Source organism: Dasypus novemcinctus, chromosome 23 (genome assembly GCF_030445035.2).
Source record: "Dasypus novemcinctus isolate mDasNov1 chromosome 23, mDasNov1.1.hap2, whole genome shotgun sequence".
Classification (NCBI taxonomy): domain Eukaryota; kingdom Metazoa; phylum Chordata; class Mammalia; order Cingulata; family Dasypodidae; genus Dasypus; species Dasypus novemcinctus.
In genome coordinates, this window is record NC_080695.1 from 25,550,068 (window position 1) to 25,567,859 (window position 17,792).

The following is a 17,792-nucleotide window of genomic DNA, read 5'->3' on the forward strand; positions in this document are numbered from 1 at the left end:
AACATTAACATACATTTGTTCAGGTTCAAAGAATAACAGTCTTATGGATGCAATATTACCCATATTCCTATTTCACATGAGGTTTTACTATGTTATATACTCCCATTTTACATATTTACATATTTAGCTTTCCTTTGTGGCCTTAGACTTTTCCTTTTAGCCACTATCATACCCATATAATAGTACTGCTAGTTAAAAACATTATATTGTGCTTTCACCTCTCCTATTTATTTCCAAAGATTAACACACATCCTTTTTACCAGTTTTGCACAAGTTAACCCTCAGCTTTTCATTCTGTACCTCATTTTATTTTCTTGTGACCCATATTCAAGTTATTAACTCCATGAGATTAGACAATATATTTAGTTCATAATAGTACTATCAAGGCAGTGGATGTGGCTCAAGCGATTGAGCTCCCATCTACCAGATAGGAGGTCCCTGGTTCAGCTCCCAGTGCCTCCAAGGGAGAGCTAGCTGGTGCAATAGGCAGATGTGGCAAGCTGACACAAGATGATGCAACAAAAGACATAAGGAGAAAAACATAATGAGAGACCCAACAAAGCAGGAGCAGAGGTCCCTGCTGCCTCCTAAAGAAGACAAGCAAGACAGTGAACTGAGGCAATGGGCAGGCACAGCAAGCTGATGCAACAAGATGACACAACAAGAGACAAGGAAAGGGAAACGGACTTTGGCCCAGTGGTTAGGGCGTCCGTCTACCATATGGGAGGTCCGCGGTTCAAACCCCGGGCCTCCTTGCCTCGTGTGGAGCTGGCCATGCGCAGTGCTGATGCGCGCAAGGAGTGCCGTGCCACGCAAGGGTGTCCCCGCGTGGGGGAGCCCCACACGCAAGGAGTGCGCCCGTGAGGAGAGCCGCCCAGCGAGAAAGAAAGTGCAGCCTGCCCAGGAATGGCGCCGCCCACACTTCCCGTGCCACTGACGACAACAGAAGCGGACAAAGAAACGACGCAGCAAATAGACACCAAGAACAGACAACCAGGGGAGGGGGGGAATTAAATAAATAAATAAATCTTTAAAAAAAAAAAAAAGAGACAAGGAAAAAAACCATAATGAGAGACACAGCAAAAGCAGAGAATGGAGGTACTTCAAACAATTAGGCACCTCTCTCCCACATCAGAGGTCTTAGGTTCAGTTCCCAGTGCCTCCTAAAGAAACAGGGAAGAAGAACAGACACAGCAAGTTGTAAACAACGAGGGGATGGGGAAAAATTAAATAATGAAAATCTTTTAAAAAAATAGTACAGTTATACTGTATTTATCCTTTTGTGTCTAACTTTCTTCACCCAACATAATGTCAAGTTTCATCTATGTTGTCATATGCTTCATGACTTCATTTCTTCTTACATCTGTATAATATTCCATCATGTGTATATACCACTGTTTATCCATTCATTGGTTGATGTACACCTGGGTTGTTTCCATCAGATACTCTTTCTGCCCCTTTTCCCTTCTCCTCTCCTTCTATAATTCCCATGGCATGTATGTTGTTGTGCTTTGTGTTACCATTCAACTCCCTGAGTCCCTGGTAATTTTTTTCCATTCTTTTCCTTTCTCTGGTCTCACTGTTCAATTTCAGCGGTTCTGTCTTTTGTACCACTTATTCTTTCTTCTGTCATTTCTAGTCTGCTGTTGTATGCCTCTAATGTGCTTTTTTTCCCAATATGTTTTGATCTCTCACCTATCCTATCTTTTAGTTCAATGAGTGCTGTTGTTTTTCTATTCAGGTGTTCAAATTCATCTTTGTGCTCACTCCATGTCTTCTTGATGCCTTTGTCTCTTTAGCCATATTGTCTTTCAACTAATTAATTTGATTTTGGAAATTTGTGTGCATCTTGTTGATTAGTTATCTTGAATTCTGCATCTCTTCTGGGGCTTTCATATATTCCTTTTCTTGGGCCAATTCTTCCATTTTATTATTATGGCTTGTAATTTTCTTTTGATGTCTAGGCATCTGATTAGGATGGTGACCTTACTCAGATGCTCAATTTCTCCCTCTTTCTTAGGGAGTTACTGGCAGGAGGCTGTGTGTTACTGCTGATATTTGAGTCTTAGTTCAACCTGTTCTGGATCTTTAGGATTGTCCCTGCTAGGTGCTCAAAACTGAGCCCTGGGCTCAGTAATAGGTTTGCAGACCTGCTTCCTAGGGCCTTGAGGAGGGAGGTTTTAAAGGCTGAAAAAAGCCTCTCTTACTTATTTACTTAATTTCCTTATGGCAGCAATTGGTGTGCTAGTCAATGGCAGAAAATCACTACAAAAAGAATTATGGAGAATAGTCAAGAAAGAATAGAAGTAGAAGAAGATGGTCAGGTAAAGTCCTTAACAATAATTGGTAAGGAGCAGCTGCTATGTTTGGATAACAAGTAATTCAGTGCACTCTGTCACTGCCTCCACTGCACTAGCCACGTTGGAGCTGAGAGGAGACTTCGGCCCCACTGCCTAGCCTCACCTCCTTCCTGCTGCTGGCTGCCAACTGCCTTGGGACTTGCTCCAACAATCTGTTAAAACATGGTGCATTACTATGAACTTGTAGGTGTGCAGAGACATGCCTCACCAGAAGGATATTTAAAGGCATATCATCAAGTGGCACCCTGATAAAAATCTTGAGAATAAAGAAGCAGAGATAAAACTCAAACAAGTAGGTAAGCCATATGAGGTGTTATCAGATGCTGAAAAATGAGACATCTATTATAAATGTGACAAAATTGTGGTGGCAGAGGTGGAAGTCATTTCGACAATCCATTTGAGTTTGGCTTTACATTCTGCAATCCAGGTGATATTTTCCGGGAATTTTTTGATGGGAGGAATCCATTTTCATTTGACTAATTCAACCCATTTGTTAAGGTTTTTGGAAATCAACAAGGCTTTTATGGAACCAAAAGCAAGGTTACAGGATCTTTTTTCTCTGCTTGCAGTGGGTTTCCGTTTTTTGAAGGTGGATTTTCTTCTTGTGATACAGGATTTACTTCATTTACTTCATTTGGTTACTGGAGCACGGGGCCTTACTTCATTTTTTCAACCTCCTTTGGTGGTAATAGGAAGGGCACTTTCAAATCTGTATCACAACAATTTATCTTTGCCTTGTAAGTCCCTTTTTTTGCTCCTTGTTTTCTTATACTTCATAGTTAATGAGTTTTGTATTTTGTGGCTTTCCCCAGATATCCACCATTTTGTTCCTCCTAACAGGTCCATCCAGACATATGATACAGAAAACCATAGGAAAGTGTCGCAGACTTGAATGAGGGTAATCAAAGCACCTCTCAAAGTATCAAAGAACTATTATCTTGCTGTTTTAAAAGCACTGAAGCATGAAAGCAGATGTGGCTTAAGCAATTGAGCTCCTGCCTACCACATGGGAGGTCCCTGTTTGATTCCTGGTGCCTCCTAAAGAAGCCGAGCAAGACAGCAAGCTGATGCGATGGGCTGATGCAACAAGATGATACAACAAGAGACACAAGGAGGAAAACATAATGAGAGACAGACAAAGTAGGGAACGGAAGTGGCTCAAACGATTAGGTGTCTCCCACTTGGGAGGTCCCAGGTTCAGTTCCTGGCGCCTCCTAAAATGAAGATGAGCACACAGCAAGTGCGAACAGTGGGGGGTGGGAGAGAAATAAATAAGTCTTTAAAAAAAAAGGAGTCTAGAGATGCGTGACTGCTGGTATTGAGATCAGTGACTCAACTGTTTTATAGCTGGGTTGCTGTCATTTTTCTGATTTTTCTCTTATGATTGCAAGATGACTGCAGTAATTCCAATGATCTTATTAATATCTGTTAAGAAATATTTATTTATCTCCCTACCCATTGTTTGCACTTGCAGTCTGCTCTCTGTGTCTGTTCATTATGTGTTTGTCTTCTTTTTTTTAGGAGGCACCAGGAACTGAACCTGGGACCACCTATGTAGGAGGGAGGTGCCCAATGGTTTGAGCCATCTCTGCTCCCTGCTTTGTCTCCTTGTTGTGTCTCTTCATTGCTTCATCTCATTGCATCATCTTGTTGTAATCTTGTTGGCGTTGTATCACCACGCCAGCCCATTGTGTCAGCTTGCTGTCTTGTTTGTCTTCTTTAGGAGGCACCAGAAACCAAAACCAGGACCTCCCATGTGGTAGGCATGTGCTCAACTGTTTGAGCCACATCCACTTCCCTTATTAACATGTAATATAGAAAGAGTAAGAAGGGACTGTGTGCCAGCAATGTTTGTCTCCTCATATTGGCAAAGCAAAAGCTTCCCCAGAAACTTCCCCAGCATAGTTCCACCTGCATCTCACTGGCAAAATTGGGAATGCAACCTTAAGTTGAAGGGAGGCTGGGAAGATGAGGAACAGGATTTTGGCACAGGCTAAGGCCAATTAGCAACTTTATTACTTTTTTTTGGATACTTTATCATTTTATTTGATAGTCTGAGGCGTATCTTTTTTTTTTTTTTTAAGATTTTTTTATTTGTTCCCTACCCTTGTGGCTTACTTACAGTCTGCTCTCTGTGTCCATTCACTGTGCATTCTTCTGTCTGCTTGTCTCCGTTTGTTGTGTCATCTTGCTGCGCCAGCTCTCTGCGGGCATGGCTGTCAGTTCTCCATGGGCGTCGGCCAGTTTTCCTTCACAAGGAGGCCCTGGAAAGCGAACCCAGGACCTCCCTTTTGGTAGACAGGAGCCCAATCGATTGAGCCACATCTGCTCCCCTGAGGCATATCTTCTTAATTGTATTGTAAATAATGACAAAGTAATAAAATGTTTCTGACCTAATTTCAACCAATATGAAACAAAATAAAATAGGTAAATGCTGTACTCATTTTTCTGCCCAGAATTTACTGCTATTAAGAGTCTGATGTGTATCCTTTTGTATAGATATTATAGCAGTTTGGTATTATTTATGAATTCCAAAAAAGACATTTGATTGTGTTTGTAAGCTGGTCTGTCCCTCTGGGCATGATACCCTTTGATTGTATTAGATGCCTTTGAATAAATTATGTTAAGATTAAGGCTTTGATTTGACGTCATTAGGGAGACTCAGTTTGAGTCCCCACCCCCTTTATGGGCTATACTCAATCAAGGAGACACACAGAAGAAGATACACAGGAATAGAGAGAGCTCCATAGACACGGAAGAGGATCCTGTAGCCCTGGCAAGAGAGATGAGCCATTCATCTCTTTGCAGCTGAACAGACAGATCAGCTGAGCCCTGTGTCAGCCTACAGCTGAGCTGGGCCCACGGAGCCTTCAGAGAGAGGGGAAGGATGAAATCTCGCAGACATTGCCCGCCATTTTGCTTCAACACGTGGCAACAGACTTTGGGTGAGAAAAGGTACCTTGAGTTGGACTCTTTAGGGACTTGTGATTGTACGCTTTCACCCCAAATAAATACCCTTTATAAAAGCCAACAGATTTCTGGTACTTTGCATCAGCAACCCTTTGACTGACTAATACAGAATTATAGCATATAACATATACATAGAGTTTGGTGTACAGACTTTAAAAAAATTTTTCATTTAAAAATTTATTGAAGCATATCACTCAGAAGTAAACATACATAAAGAATAAGTGTATAGAGAAGTGGATTTGGCTCACTGGATAGAGCATCTGCATACCACATAAATAAAAAATAAATCTTTATAAAAACAAAACAAGAAACAAGTGTATAGTAAAAGTTGTGAACTTAACAAAACAAACATGCATAACATCATACAGGGCTCTCATACCTCACCCTACCACCAATACCTTGCATTGTTGTGAAACATTTTTAACAAATGATGAAAGAGAATCTGCAAAATATTACTACTAAACAAAGTATCTTACATTTGGTGTATTTTTCCCCAACCCACCCTACTATTATTATTCCTATCTTATTTTTTTTTTTAAGATTTATTTATTTATTTAATTCCCCCCTCTCCCCCAGTTGTCTGTTCTGTTTCTGTTTGCTGCGTGTTGTTTCTTTGTCCGCTTCTGTTGTCGTCAGCGGCACGGGAAGTGTGGGCGGCGCAATTCCTGGGCAGGCTGCTCTTTCTTTCACGTTGGGCGGCTCTCCTTACGGGGCACACTCCTTGCGTGTGGGGCTCCCCTATGCGGGGGACACCCCTGCGTGGCAGGGCACTCCTTGCGCGCATCAGCACTGCGCATGGGCCAGCTCCACACGGGTCAAGGAGGCCCGGGGTTTGAACCGCGGACCTCTCATGTGGTAGACGGACGCCCTAACCACTGGGCCAAGTCCGTTTCCCTATTATTCCTATCTCTATATTATTCACACATGAACATTCATAAAGAAAAAGTGTATAGTAAAAGCTGTAAACTTAACAAAACAAACATGCATAGCACCATACAGAGGTCCCGTACATCAACCCCCCACCAACACCTTGCATTGTTGTGAGACATTTGTTAACAAATTATGAAAGAATATCATCAAAATCTTACTACTAACTGTTGTCCATATCTTACATTTGGTGTATTTTCCCCAACCCACGCTATTACTATTTTTTTAAAAAATATTTTTATTACAGAAGTTGTGAACTTGTAAAACAATCATGCACATGTGCAGAATTCCCTTGCAACACCCTCCATCAACACACCACATGATGGTGGAACATTTATCACAGATTATGAGATAATATCATCAGACCATTAACATTAACCATGGTCCATAGCATACATTCGGCACACTTTTTCCATACTCCCCCATTATCAACACAGTACATCTTTGGCATAGATGCATGAATATTACAGTATTGCTGTTAACCACAGTCCATAGGTCACTCCAGTTGTATTTTTCCCATGTTTCTCCACATTCCCACCACCCTGCAATAGTGACATACATCTGCTCTAGCTCACAAAGGACACTCTTGGATTTGTACCATCAACCACAGTTCTCATCGGCCTCTGGTTTTACTGTGTTATTCTGTCCTTGATTATTCTCTACCTCTCTTTCAATTGACATTTACATCCCTAAGACTACCCTTTCCAGCCACATTCCCATTAATAAAAAAGCTGTTACTGACTATAATGTGTTATCATCAGTTCTATATAGTTCCACACTTTTATAGTAAAGTTAATTAAAACTATTAAACATCAGTATCCATCTCAGTCCTCTTCTTATCTACCACCTACTACTAGATCTAGAAGATGTCTTCCTACATTTTCTTCTACAAGCTTTAAGGTTCTTGCTTTTATATTTAGGTCTTTGATCCATTTTGAGTTAATTTTTGTATAAGGTGTGAGATAGGGGTCCTCTTTCTTTCTTTTGGCTATGGATATCCACTTCTTCCAGCACCATTTGTTGAATGGACTCTTCTGCCCGAGTTGGGTGGGTTTGACAGATTTGTCAAAAATCACTTAACTATAGATGTGAAGGTCTGTTTCTGAACCATCAGTTCGGTTCCATTGGTTGATGTGTCTGTCTGTCTGTTTGTTTTTTTAAAGATTTATTTATTTATTTATTCCCTGCCCTGGTTGTCTGTTCTCTGTGTCTATTCGCTGCATCTTCTTCTTTGTCTGCTTCTGTTGTTGTCAGTGGCATGGGAATCTGTGTTTCTTTTTGTTGCATCATCTTGTTGTGTCAGTTCTCCGAGTGTGCGGCACCATTCTTGGGCAGGCTGCACTTTCTTTCGCGCTGGGCGGCTCTCCTTACGGGGCGCACACCTTGCCCGTGCGGCTCCCCTACGTGGGGTCACCCCTGCGTGGCAGGGCAATCCTTGCGTGCATCAGCACTGTGGATGGGCCAGCTGCACACGGGTCAAGGAGGCCCGGGGTTTGAACCGCGGACCTTCCATGTAGTAGGCGGATGCCCTAACCACTGGGCCAAATCCGCTTCTGTGAAGTGTCTGTCTTTATGTCAGACCATGCTGGGTTTTTTGTTTGTTTGTTTTTTACCACTGTAGCTAGGTAATATGATTTAAAGTCCAAAAGTGAGAATCCTTCAACTTAGCTTTTCCTTTTAAGATGTTTCTGGCTTTTGGGGACCCCTTATCCTTCCAAATAAATTTGATAATTTTGTTTTCCATTTATTTTTAAAATGCTGGTGGAATTTTTACCGGGATTGCATTAATCTGTATATCAGTTTGGGTAGAATTGGCATCTTAATGATATTTATTTTTCCAATCTGTGAGCACGGAATGTTCTTCCACTTTTTTTTTTAAGGTTCATTTTATTTATTCTCTCCCCCTTCGTTGTTTTCACACACTGTCTCCTTTCTGTGTCTGCTCATCTTCTCTTTAGGAGGCACGGGAAACCAAACCTGGGATCTCCCATGTGGGAGAGAGTCACCCAATTGCTTGAGCCACCTCTGCTCCCTGCTTTGTTGTCTCTCTTACTTTGTTTCCTCTTTGTGTCTCCTTGTGTCATCTTGTTGCATCATCTTGTTGTGTCAGGCCTGCACACCAGCTCATTGTCTTGCTTGGCTTCTCCTGTAGGCACTGGGAACTGAACCTGGGACCTCCTATGTGGTACGTAGGCGCTCAGTCACTTAAGCCACATCTGCTTCCCTCTTCCACTTATTTATGTCTTTTAAAAAAAAGTTTTTAGCAATGCATTGTAGTTTTCTGAATACAAGTGTTGCTGGATTTGCTCTAGGTTTTTGGCTAAGCTACAAAAAATGAATTTTAAGTGCATGCCAGTTTAGTTAGGCCAGTAATTTATTAAGGAAGGATGAGAAGAGAAATGAGAGAAAATAATAAATTATGGGTCCTAGGTAGGAAGGAAAGGGGCTGGAAAGGAGTGAAGAGGGCTGATTCACAGATTACAATTTCCCCATTACGGATTACAAAATGCCCATTACGGATTACAAAATGCATTGCGTGCTGATGCAGGCAGGCAAGAAGGCAAGAACAGGGCCAGCTTGACTTGTCCCCTTGCTTTTTAAACCATTAATTATTCCGCCCCTTTGCTAATGTCAGGGGAGGAGTCACAGTTGTTTGTTGTTTTGATTGGTTATCTCACCATCAATCCCCTGAGAGGGCCTAATGATAAGGTTCCTGGAGAATATCCCTGGCTTCTCCTGGCTTCCGGAGGAGATCTTGTTCCAAATGGAGGTTTTCACATGTTCTTCCAGCAGCCATTTTGTGGATTATTAGTGGCCACTTGGGTTTCCTGACAGGTTCCAGATCTGTCTATTATCCCTTATTTACTAGCCAGCCTCACAAGTCCTTTATCCTTGGTTAAGTTTATTCCGAAATATTTGATTCTTTTAGTCGCTATTGTAAATCAATTTTTTTCCTCCTGACTTCCTCCTCAGATTCTATATTACTACTATATTTTAAAGTCTATTTCATCTGGTATAGGTATAACTACTCTGGCTTTTTTTGTTTGTTTGTTTTTGCTACTGCATGCATGGAATATCTTTTTTTTCCAGCCTTTCACTTTCAATCTATTGGTGTCCTTGGGTTCTAAGGTGAATCTCTTGCAGACAGCATATAGGTGGCTCATATTTTCTTATCCATTTGACCAGTCTATGTCTTGTGATTGGGGAGTTTAATCCATTAGCAGTCAATGTTACTGCTGTAAAGGTAGTTCTTATTTCACTCATTTGACCTTTTGGTTTTATCTGTCATTTTATTTTCACCACTCTTTTGGTACTTTTAGTTACTTTTACTGATATAATCTTCATTTCTACACTGTCTTCTAAGCTCCTCTTTCCTGTCTTTTCTTTTCAGACTGTAGTACACCCTTTATTATTTCCTGCAAAGCCAGTCTCTTTATTATAAACTCTCTCAGTTTCTGTTTATCTGTGAATATTCTAAACTCACCCTCATTTTTGAAAGACAATCTTGCTGGATATAAGAATCTTGGCTGGAAGTTTTTCTCTTGCAGTATCTTAAATATACCCTGCCACTGTCTTCTGGCCTCCATGGTTTCTGATAAGAAATTGGCACTTAATCTTTTTGGGTATTCCTTATATGTTATATATTGTTTTCCTCTTGCTGCTCTCAGAATTCTCTTTTGTCTTTGGCATTTGACATTCTGATTAATATGTGTCTCAGAGTTGGTTTATTCAGATTTATTCGGATGGGAGTACATTGTACTTCTTGAACACATATCCATGTCATTCAGTAGGGTTGGGAAATTTTCTACCATTATTTCTTCAAATATTCCTTCTGCCCCTTTTCCCTTTTCTTTCCTCTGGGACACCCATGACATGTATGTTTGCACATCTCTTGCTGTTGTTTAGTTCCCTGAGACCTTATTCGATTTTTCCATTTTTTTCTTCATCTGTTCTTTTGTATGTTTGCTTTTGGAGGCCGTTTCTTCAAGCTCAACAATCCTTTCTTCTGCCCCTTCAAATCTGCTATTATATTATCCAGTGTATTTTTAATTTCATTTATTGCACCTTTCATTCCTGTAAGATCTGCTATTTTCCTATGTGTGCTTTCAAAATCATCTTTGTGCTCATCCAGTGTCTTCTTTTTTTTTAAAGATTTATTTTTTATTTCTCTCCCCTTTCCCCTCTCCCCCCCCATTGTCTGTTCTCTTGCGTCCATTCACTGTGTGTTCTTCTGTATTCACTTGCATTCTCAGCGGCACCAGGAATCTGTGTCTCTTTTTGTCATGTCATCTTGCTGTGTCAGCTCTCCTTTTGTGCAGCACCACTCCTGGGCGGGCTCTGTTTTTTTTTGCATAGGGCTGCTCTCCTTGTGGGGTGCACTCCTTGCGTGTGGGGCTCCCCCACACAGGTACACCCCTGTGTGACATGGCACTCCTTGTGCATAGCAGCGCTGCGCATGGGCCAGCTCACCACACAGGCCAGGAGGCCCTGGGTTTGAACTCTGGACCTCCCATATGGTAGGCAGATGCTCTATCAGTTGAGCCACGTCTGCTTCCCAGATGATCTTTTTTTCAAGTTTCCTATTAAGGATTATTTCAGTGTATGTAGCATTGCCATGCATATATTTGTATGTGAATCCTGATACTCAAGTGCAAAAGTTTCTTCCAAATGCATTCCTGAGGGTGGGATTACTGGGCCATTGAAAATGTGCATATTCAGTGTTACTAAAAAATATCATACTGTTTTCTAGAATGATTATTCCAATTCACTATATTTTAGAAGGCTATTTTATTACATCTCAATAACTTTTTTTAAAAAATAGAGCCCACCTCTAACAATCAGTAGAAAAATGGGTTAGCTTATAAAATGTGATCCACAGGAAATCTTTAGGAGCACCTGTATTACCTGTATTACTTTTCACTCATAAGTTATAATGAAAACTTAGGAAAAGAATTTGCTGATTTTTTTTTAGATTTATCTATTTGTTTATTTGTTGTTTGTGCTGTTTGCTCTTTCTGTTGGTTGTGTGCGCTCTGTGTCTGCTAGTGTTCTTTTTTTAAGGAGGCACCAGGAACCAAACCCAGGACCTCCCATTCGAGAGGGAGGTGCCCAATTGCTTGAGCCACCTCTGTTCTCAGCTTGTTGTGTCTCTCATTGCGGTTCTTTGCTGTGTCTCCTCGTGGAATTATCTTGTTGCATCAACCCTTAGCACCAGCCCATTGAGTCAGCTTGCTGTCTTGCTTGTCTTCTTTAGAAGGCACTGGGAACTGAACCTGGGATCTCCCATGTGGTAGGCGGGCGCCCAGCTGCTTGAGCCACATCTGCTTCCCTTTGTTAATGTTTTGATTATGTCATTATATTATACTGTGTTTGGTTCATGTGTGTTACTTAACATTACTGCAGTAAGACCAACAATGAAGCATATTGTCATCTGTTTCTACAGCTATGCCTTGTCTGGCAAAATTACGTCCTCATTGATACTGTGTTTGAGACCACCCATTCCTTTCTTCACCACTGCCATCTCACTGTCACAGGTGTCAGTGCAGGTCTGAGTGGGAGGTGGAGAGAACCACGAATAGCTGACACATTTTATTCAATGTAAATACTTCATCTAATATAGTTCATACTAAACATCTGTGGAATATGATTAATAGTTACACTTTTTTTGTACTTAAGTTCTTTCCCCCTTGAAATCAGTGCTCAATGACCATTTTATACATATACAAACATTTGGTGTTTAACCTCTTGTTTCCTTTATTATACTTATTTCAGATTTAATTACTACAAAATATATATAGGTTTTTGACTTGATTATTTCAGACCCTTTATTTTTGTCCCTCCCCCCACTAATTGTTTAGTCCTTCACCTCATTAGCTCAAAGCATCAAAATTCCTCCCCAAGTTCCCCCCCCTCCCCATCCTTCATCAGAATCAGCTCCAGCAGACCAGGGAGAAATTAAACTGGGTGGGCCCCACACCTGCATTTTCTTGCTGATGAAATCTGGCAATACTGAACTTCAGAGGCACACCCAATCAAAGCGCCTCAGGACTCTCTACCGGGGAGAATTGTGTTTCAGGAGGGGCTTAGTAGGAAGAAGCAGGGATGCGGTGACCCTGAGTCCTGCCCCAGCACTTGGATCCCTTCTGCCTCGGTTGACCAGCGTAGAGGGAGCCTGGAGCGCGAGGTGTCCGCTCTGTTTTAGGGTGGGCCCTCATCGGCCAGCTCCAGCCAGCTACACCAAGGTAAAAGCTTGGGGACAATCGGCCCTCAGTTGTCTAATTGTCATAGTCAACAAAATGTACCTGGGAAAGTGACGATGCCTAGAAGAAAATAAGATGACCACACACACGCACACACGAAAAAAGTCAATGCAAAGACTCGTTTTGTCATTCATGGTTTCTGCAGTTAAGTTGCGAAAATAGGTTGTTTTTGAAGTTCCCTTGGGGCCTAAATTCCTACAAGAGCGTCCTTCCAATCGTGGATTTCAGAAAAGGCCCCTTTAGCTCTCATTAGCTGCGCAGAGGTCCCTCGCCTGCCCGTGGGCCCGTGCCAGGAGGCGGAGGCGGCCCCGGAAGGCCGCGGGGCTCCTCAGTCCCTCGGCTGCCGAGGGGAGACCGCGCGCTGCTGCGGAGGCGAGACTCGGCGCCGGTCTGGGTGGGCGGGGCCGGGAGCCCCTCCCGAGGGGCGGGGCGGGCGGCTCGGGCGGCTCCGGGCGAGGTTTGTCGGCTCCAGGTTGGAAACGCACATGCACAGCGGAACGGAAGCCCGTCCTCCTCAGCAGATCTCCCCGGATTGTGTGGTAGAGGCTCAGCCCGCGGGCGCCTCCCCTCCTCCGGGACTCCGCGCCCGAGCGTGCGAGCCAGCCCGAGGCTCCCCGAGGCTCCCCGCAGCCGGAAGGGTGCAGCCCGGGCGCCCCGGAGGCGGCGGCGGCGGCCCAGGCCCGAGCGCAGCGCCCCGGTAAGTCCCCGCACCGGCTTCTCCCTCCCTACCGGCTGCCTTTTCCACCGCCGGGGCCTCCCTCATTGCACAGTTCTTTCCCTTCAGCTGGATGGGTAAGATATTTCACGGACTTTCAAGGCCTGCCTTTCATTAATTTACTTTTGGGGATGTTCACTTGTTTTATCCCTCTGCTGCCTATTGCCAAACGGCTTGAATGAATGATGCAATCCTGCACGGGAGACTCATCAGTGCGAGATTGGAGCGATGCCCCAAATTGAGAGGTGCAGTGTCTGATTTTGTCATCTTTCCCATTAGAATTAGAATTTTAAATAAGTACTTACCAGATACATTGTTATCAAGAGACAGCTTCACGTTGGGAATTAAATAATTCTTTCATTCACTAAATTTAGTTACTGTGTTTGTTTTTTCAAATGTGACTTGGAGTAGTTACTCTTTAAATATTTGATTGACTGGTATTAGACTGAGGATCAGGAAAGAAAATAATAATACACAAGATTTTTGTACTTCATTACAACTGCCAGGTAGGATTTTTTTTTTTTAAAGGAGGTACCAGGGATTGAACCCAGGACCTCTCAATGTGAGGGAGGCTCTCAACGACTGAGCCGCACCTGCTCCCCAAGGTAGGACTTTAATATAATCATGCTTCTTGTCCTGTAACTTTCATGTTGGTGAAACAAAGTAGGCCAGACTTTGAAAAGTTTCAAATAATGTGAATAACTTTTTAAGCCTACTTTGTTGACACTTAATTTACATGCAATAAAGTGTATGAATTTTAAGTGTATGTTTGGGGGCGTTTTTTCAAATGTATATACCCTTGTAATCACTACCACGTTTCCATCATTCTTAAAAGTTTCCTAGGTTCTCTTGCCAACTAATGCTTCCCACCCAACTCTACAGATATGTTCTTTGTCATTACAGCATTTATTTGTATTTTTCTAGGGTTTCATACAAATGGAATCATGCAGTATATACTCTTGTATCTGGGTTTTGGTCAGCAGAATATCTATTTTATGGGAGTGGAAGTAGTTCAATTGGTTGAGCACCTGCTTCTCATATATGAGGTCCCAGGTTCAATCCCTGTACCACCTTAAAATAAAATAAAAATTTAATTTATCCATGTATGGCATGTATCAGTATTTCATTTATTTTAATTGCTGAATAGTAGGCCATTGTAGGGATATACCACCATTTATCCATGATGGACATTTTGGGTTTCTTCTAGTTTTGGGCTGTCACAAATAAAAAGCTGCTATAAACATTCATATACCAGGTTTTCGTGGAGAATTATTTTCATTTCTCTTGGGTAAATCTCCAGGAGTGGGCTTGCTGGGTCTTATGGTAAGTATATGTTTAATTATACTGTATAAGAAATTACCAAACTTGTTTCTGAAGTGGTTGCACCATTTTATATTCCCATCAGGAAAATATGAAAATTCTAGTTGTTCCATGTCCATGATATTTTCAGTCTTTTTTATAAGCTTATTTACCTATCGTCTTTTTTGAAATGTCTACTGAAGTCTTTTGCTTATTTTTTAATAGGTTGTTTATCTTATTATTGTGTTGTAAGAGTTCTTTGTATATTCTGGATACAAGTCTTTTGTTATATATATGTTTCCTTCCATTCTGTGACTTGCCTTTTTTTTTTTTTCCAACCCCCTTAAGGATATATTTTGAAGATAAAAGTGTTTTATTTTGATGAAGTCCATATGACTTTTTTTTTCTTTTGTGTGTGCTTTTTGTGTCTTTAAGAAAATTTTGCCTACCTTAATGTTGTATTAGTTATCTACTGCTGCATAACAAATTACCCCAAAGCTTACCAATTTAAAACCCCAATATTTATTGTGTCAGTTTCTGTGGGTCCCAAATCTGGGAGCAGTTTAGCCGTGTGGTTGTGCCTCAGGGTCTCTTTTAAGAGGTTGCTGTTGACTGTGGTACCGTTCTCATCTAACTGCTTGACTGGGGAGGATCTGCTTCCAAGCACACAGAGTTGGTAGGATTTAGTTCCTGGAGGGTTATTGGACTCAGGGCCTCAGTTCCTCACTGGTCCTTGGCCAGAGGCCTCCATCAGTTCTCACCAAGTGGGCCTCTCCACAGGGCAGCTCACAACATGGCAACTGGCTTCCCTGAGAGCAAGCAAGGAAGAGTGTGCGTCTGTGAAGGAAGCCACATTTCTTTTGTTTGTTTTGTATGGTTTAAAAAAAAATGTTTGTTTTTTTATTTTTAAAGAAGCTTTAGAGTACATAAATGTTACATCAAAAATATGGGGAGGGGGGGCAGCGGATGTGGCTTAAAAAGTGATTGGGCTTCTTTCTACCATATAGGAGGTCCAAGGTTCGATTCCCGGGGCCTCCTGGTGAAGGCAAGCTGACCTGTGCAGTGAGCTGGCCTACGCAATGCAAGAGTGTTTGCCCATGCAGAAAGCTGGCACAGCAAGATGATGCAACAAAAAGAGACACAGAGGAGACCATAAGAGATGCATCAGACCAGAAAACTGAGGTGGTGCAAGAGATTGAGCACCTCTCTCCCACTCTGGAAGGTCTCAGGATTGGTTTCCCATATTGCCTAAAGAGAAGGCAAGCAGGCGCAGAAGCACACACAGCAAATGGACCCAAAAGCAGACAGCGAGTACAAAACAATGAGGTGGGGGGTGAGGGGGAGAAATAAGTAAATAAATGAATCTTGAAAATACACACACACATATATATAGGGGAGAAGCGAATATAGCTCAAGCAGTTGAGCACCTCCTCCCACATGGTAAGTCTCTGGTGCTTCCTAAAGAAGACAAACAGACAACAAGTGCAAACAATGAACAAGACAACAAGCAAACAATGAGCAGACAATGAGCTAAAAAAAAAAAAATGAGCAGGGAGCGGATATGACTCAAGCAGCTGAGCACCTCCCTCCCATGTGGAAGGCCCTGGGTTTGGTTCCTGGTGCCGCCTCAAGAAAAAATGAGCAGACAAGGAGCAAAAAAACAATGAACAGACAACGAGCAAAAACAGCAAATAGATGAAGGGAGCCATCTCGAGGTAGGGAAGGGGAATATAGATGGGATTCCCATATGCCCCATCCTTTCCCCCTCCCACATTTTCCCACATTAACAACGTCTTTCATTAGTGTGGTACATTTGTTAGAATTGATGAACGCATATTGAAGCATTGCTACTAATCATGTAATATAGTTTATGTAATAGTTTATGCTCTTCCCTGCACCATTTTATAGGTTTTGACAAAATGTATAATGGCTTGTACCCATCATTGCAGTGTCATGCAGGACAATTTCAGTGTCCCAAAGATGCCCCCGTGTTACACCTATTCTTCCCTCTTCCTCCCCTCAGAACCGCTGGTGGCCACTGCCTTTATATCAATCATACAGTTTCTTCCCTTGCTAGATTAATTAGTCTATAATAGAATAGTGAGTCTACTTTAGTCCATTGTTCATTCCCTAATCTTGAGGATTTGGGGATGGTGATGCCCCCTCTTTCTAATTGAGAGGGGGCTTAGATCCCATGAGGCAGAAGGATGGAACAGTCTTGCTTGCAGTTGGAGACACTCTGTTCCTTGGGATGGGCGTTGTCCATCATCATCTCCTTATTAGTTGTCCTGGGTGAGTCCAGTAAACTGGCGAGTAGCTATTACAACTCTACTGAGATTCAGGGCTCAATTGGCAGATGAACAGATAAAAAATTTAAGTCTCTGAGACATATTTTTAACAAGTGTAGTGGTAATTCTAGGTTCAAATAAAAGAGGCAGAAGAGTCATGTGTAGGGAAACTATAAATGAGTTAACTCTTTTACCCCAAAGTAAGGCCAATGGACAGGGTGCTGAGTTCCTTAGCCTGTCTGCCCTACTTATAGTGTCTAGATGTCACTAGAGCCCTCAGGAGCACCCCTGTTTGAGGCCATTGTTTTCTGTAGCAGTCCATGCATGAGACCTGCTGAGTTGTGCATAAGCATACCCTCTGGAATGATCTTCTTTTTTTTTTTTTTTTAAAGATTTATTTATTTATTTAATTTCCCCCCTCCCCTGGTTGTCTGTTCTTGGTGTCTATTTGCTGCGTCTTGTTTCTTTGTCCGCTTCTGTTGTCGTCAGCGGCACGGGAAGCGTGGGCGGCGCCATTCCTGGGCAGGCTGCTCTTTCTTTTCACGCTGGGCGGCTTTCCTCACGGGCGCACTCCTTGCGCGTGGGGCTACCCCACGCGGGGGACACCCTTGCGTGGCACGGCACTCCTTGCGCGCATCAGCACTGCGCATGGCCAGCTCCACACGGGTCAAGGAGGCCCGGGGTTTGAACCGCGGGCCTCCCATGTGGTAGACGGACGCCCTAACCACTGGGCCAAAGTCCGTTTCCCCTGGAATGATCTTCTGACTCACTTTGAAATCTCTTAACCATAAAAACTCATTTGTGGGAAACAGACTTGGCCCAGTGGTTAGGGTGTCCGTCTACCACATGGGAGGTCCGCGGTTCAAACCCTGGGCCTTCTTGACCCGTGTGGAGCTGGCCCATTCGCAGTGCTGATTCTCACAAGGAGTGCCCTGCCACGCTGGGGTGTCCCCCGCGTAGGGGAGCCCCACGC

The 17,792-nt window shown here is 42.7% G+C and overlaps 1 protein-coding gene and 1 pseudogene across 10 annotated transcripts in view; both read left to right on the top strand.

Moving 5' to 3' along the window:
- The window catches only part of PSPH (phosphoserine phosphatase), a 90,594-nt gene that overhangs the window by 53,556 nt on the left and 19,246 nt on the right, over positions 1-17,792 (top strand). For 2 of the 10 annotated variants that reach the window (XM_071211188.1, XM_071211189.1), the window contains exon 1: positions 13,143-13,214. The exons of 4 other annotated variants lie outside the window; for them this stretch is intronic. Coding sequence is in view for 4 of the 6 variants with exons in the window: in XM_071211185.1 (XP_071067286.1) it covers positions 13,003-13,214 (212 nt within the window). In the remaining 2 variants the exon portion in view is untranslated. Of the gene's footprint in view, positions 1-12,947; positions 13,215-13,320; positions 13,478-15,566; positions 16,247-17,792 lie in introns of those variants that run through there. 4 more of the 10 variants (XM_071211185.1, XM_058286004.2, XM_071211186.1 and 1 more) reach the window with 4 other exon arrangements.
- LOC131275490 (dnaJ homolog subfamily B member 6-like) lies at positions 130-5,383 on the top strand (annotated as a pseudogene).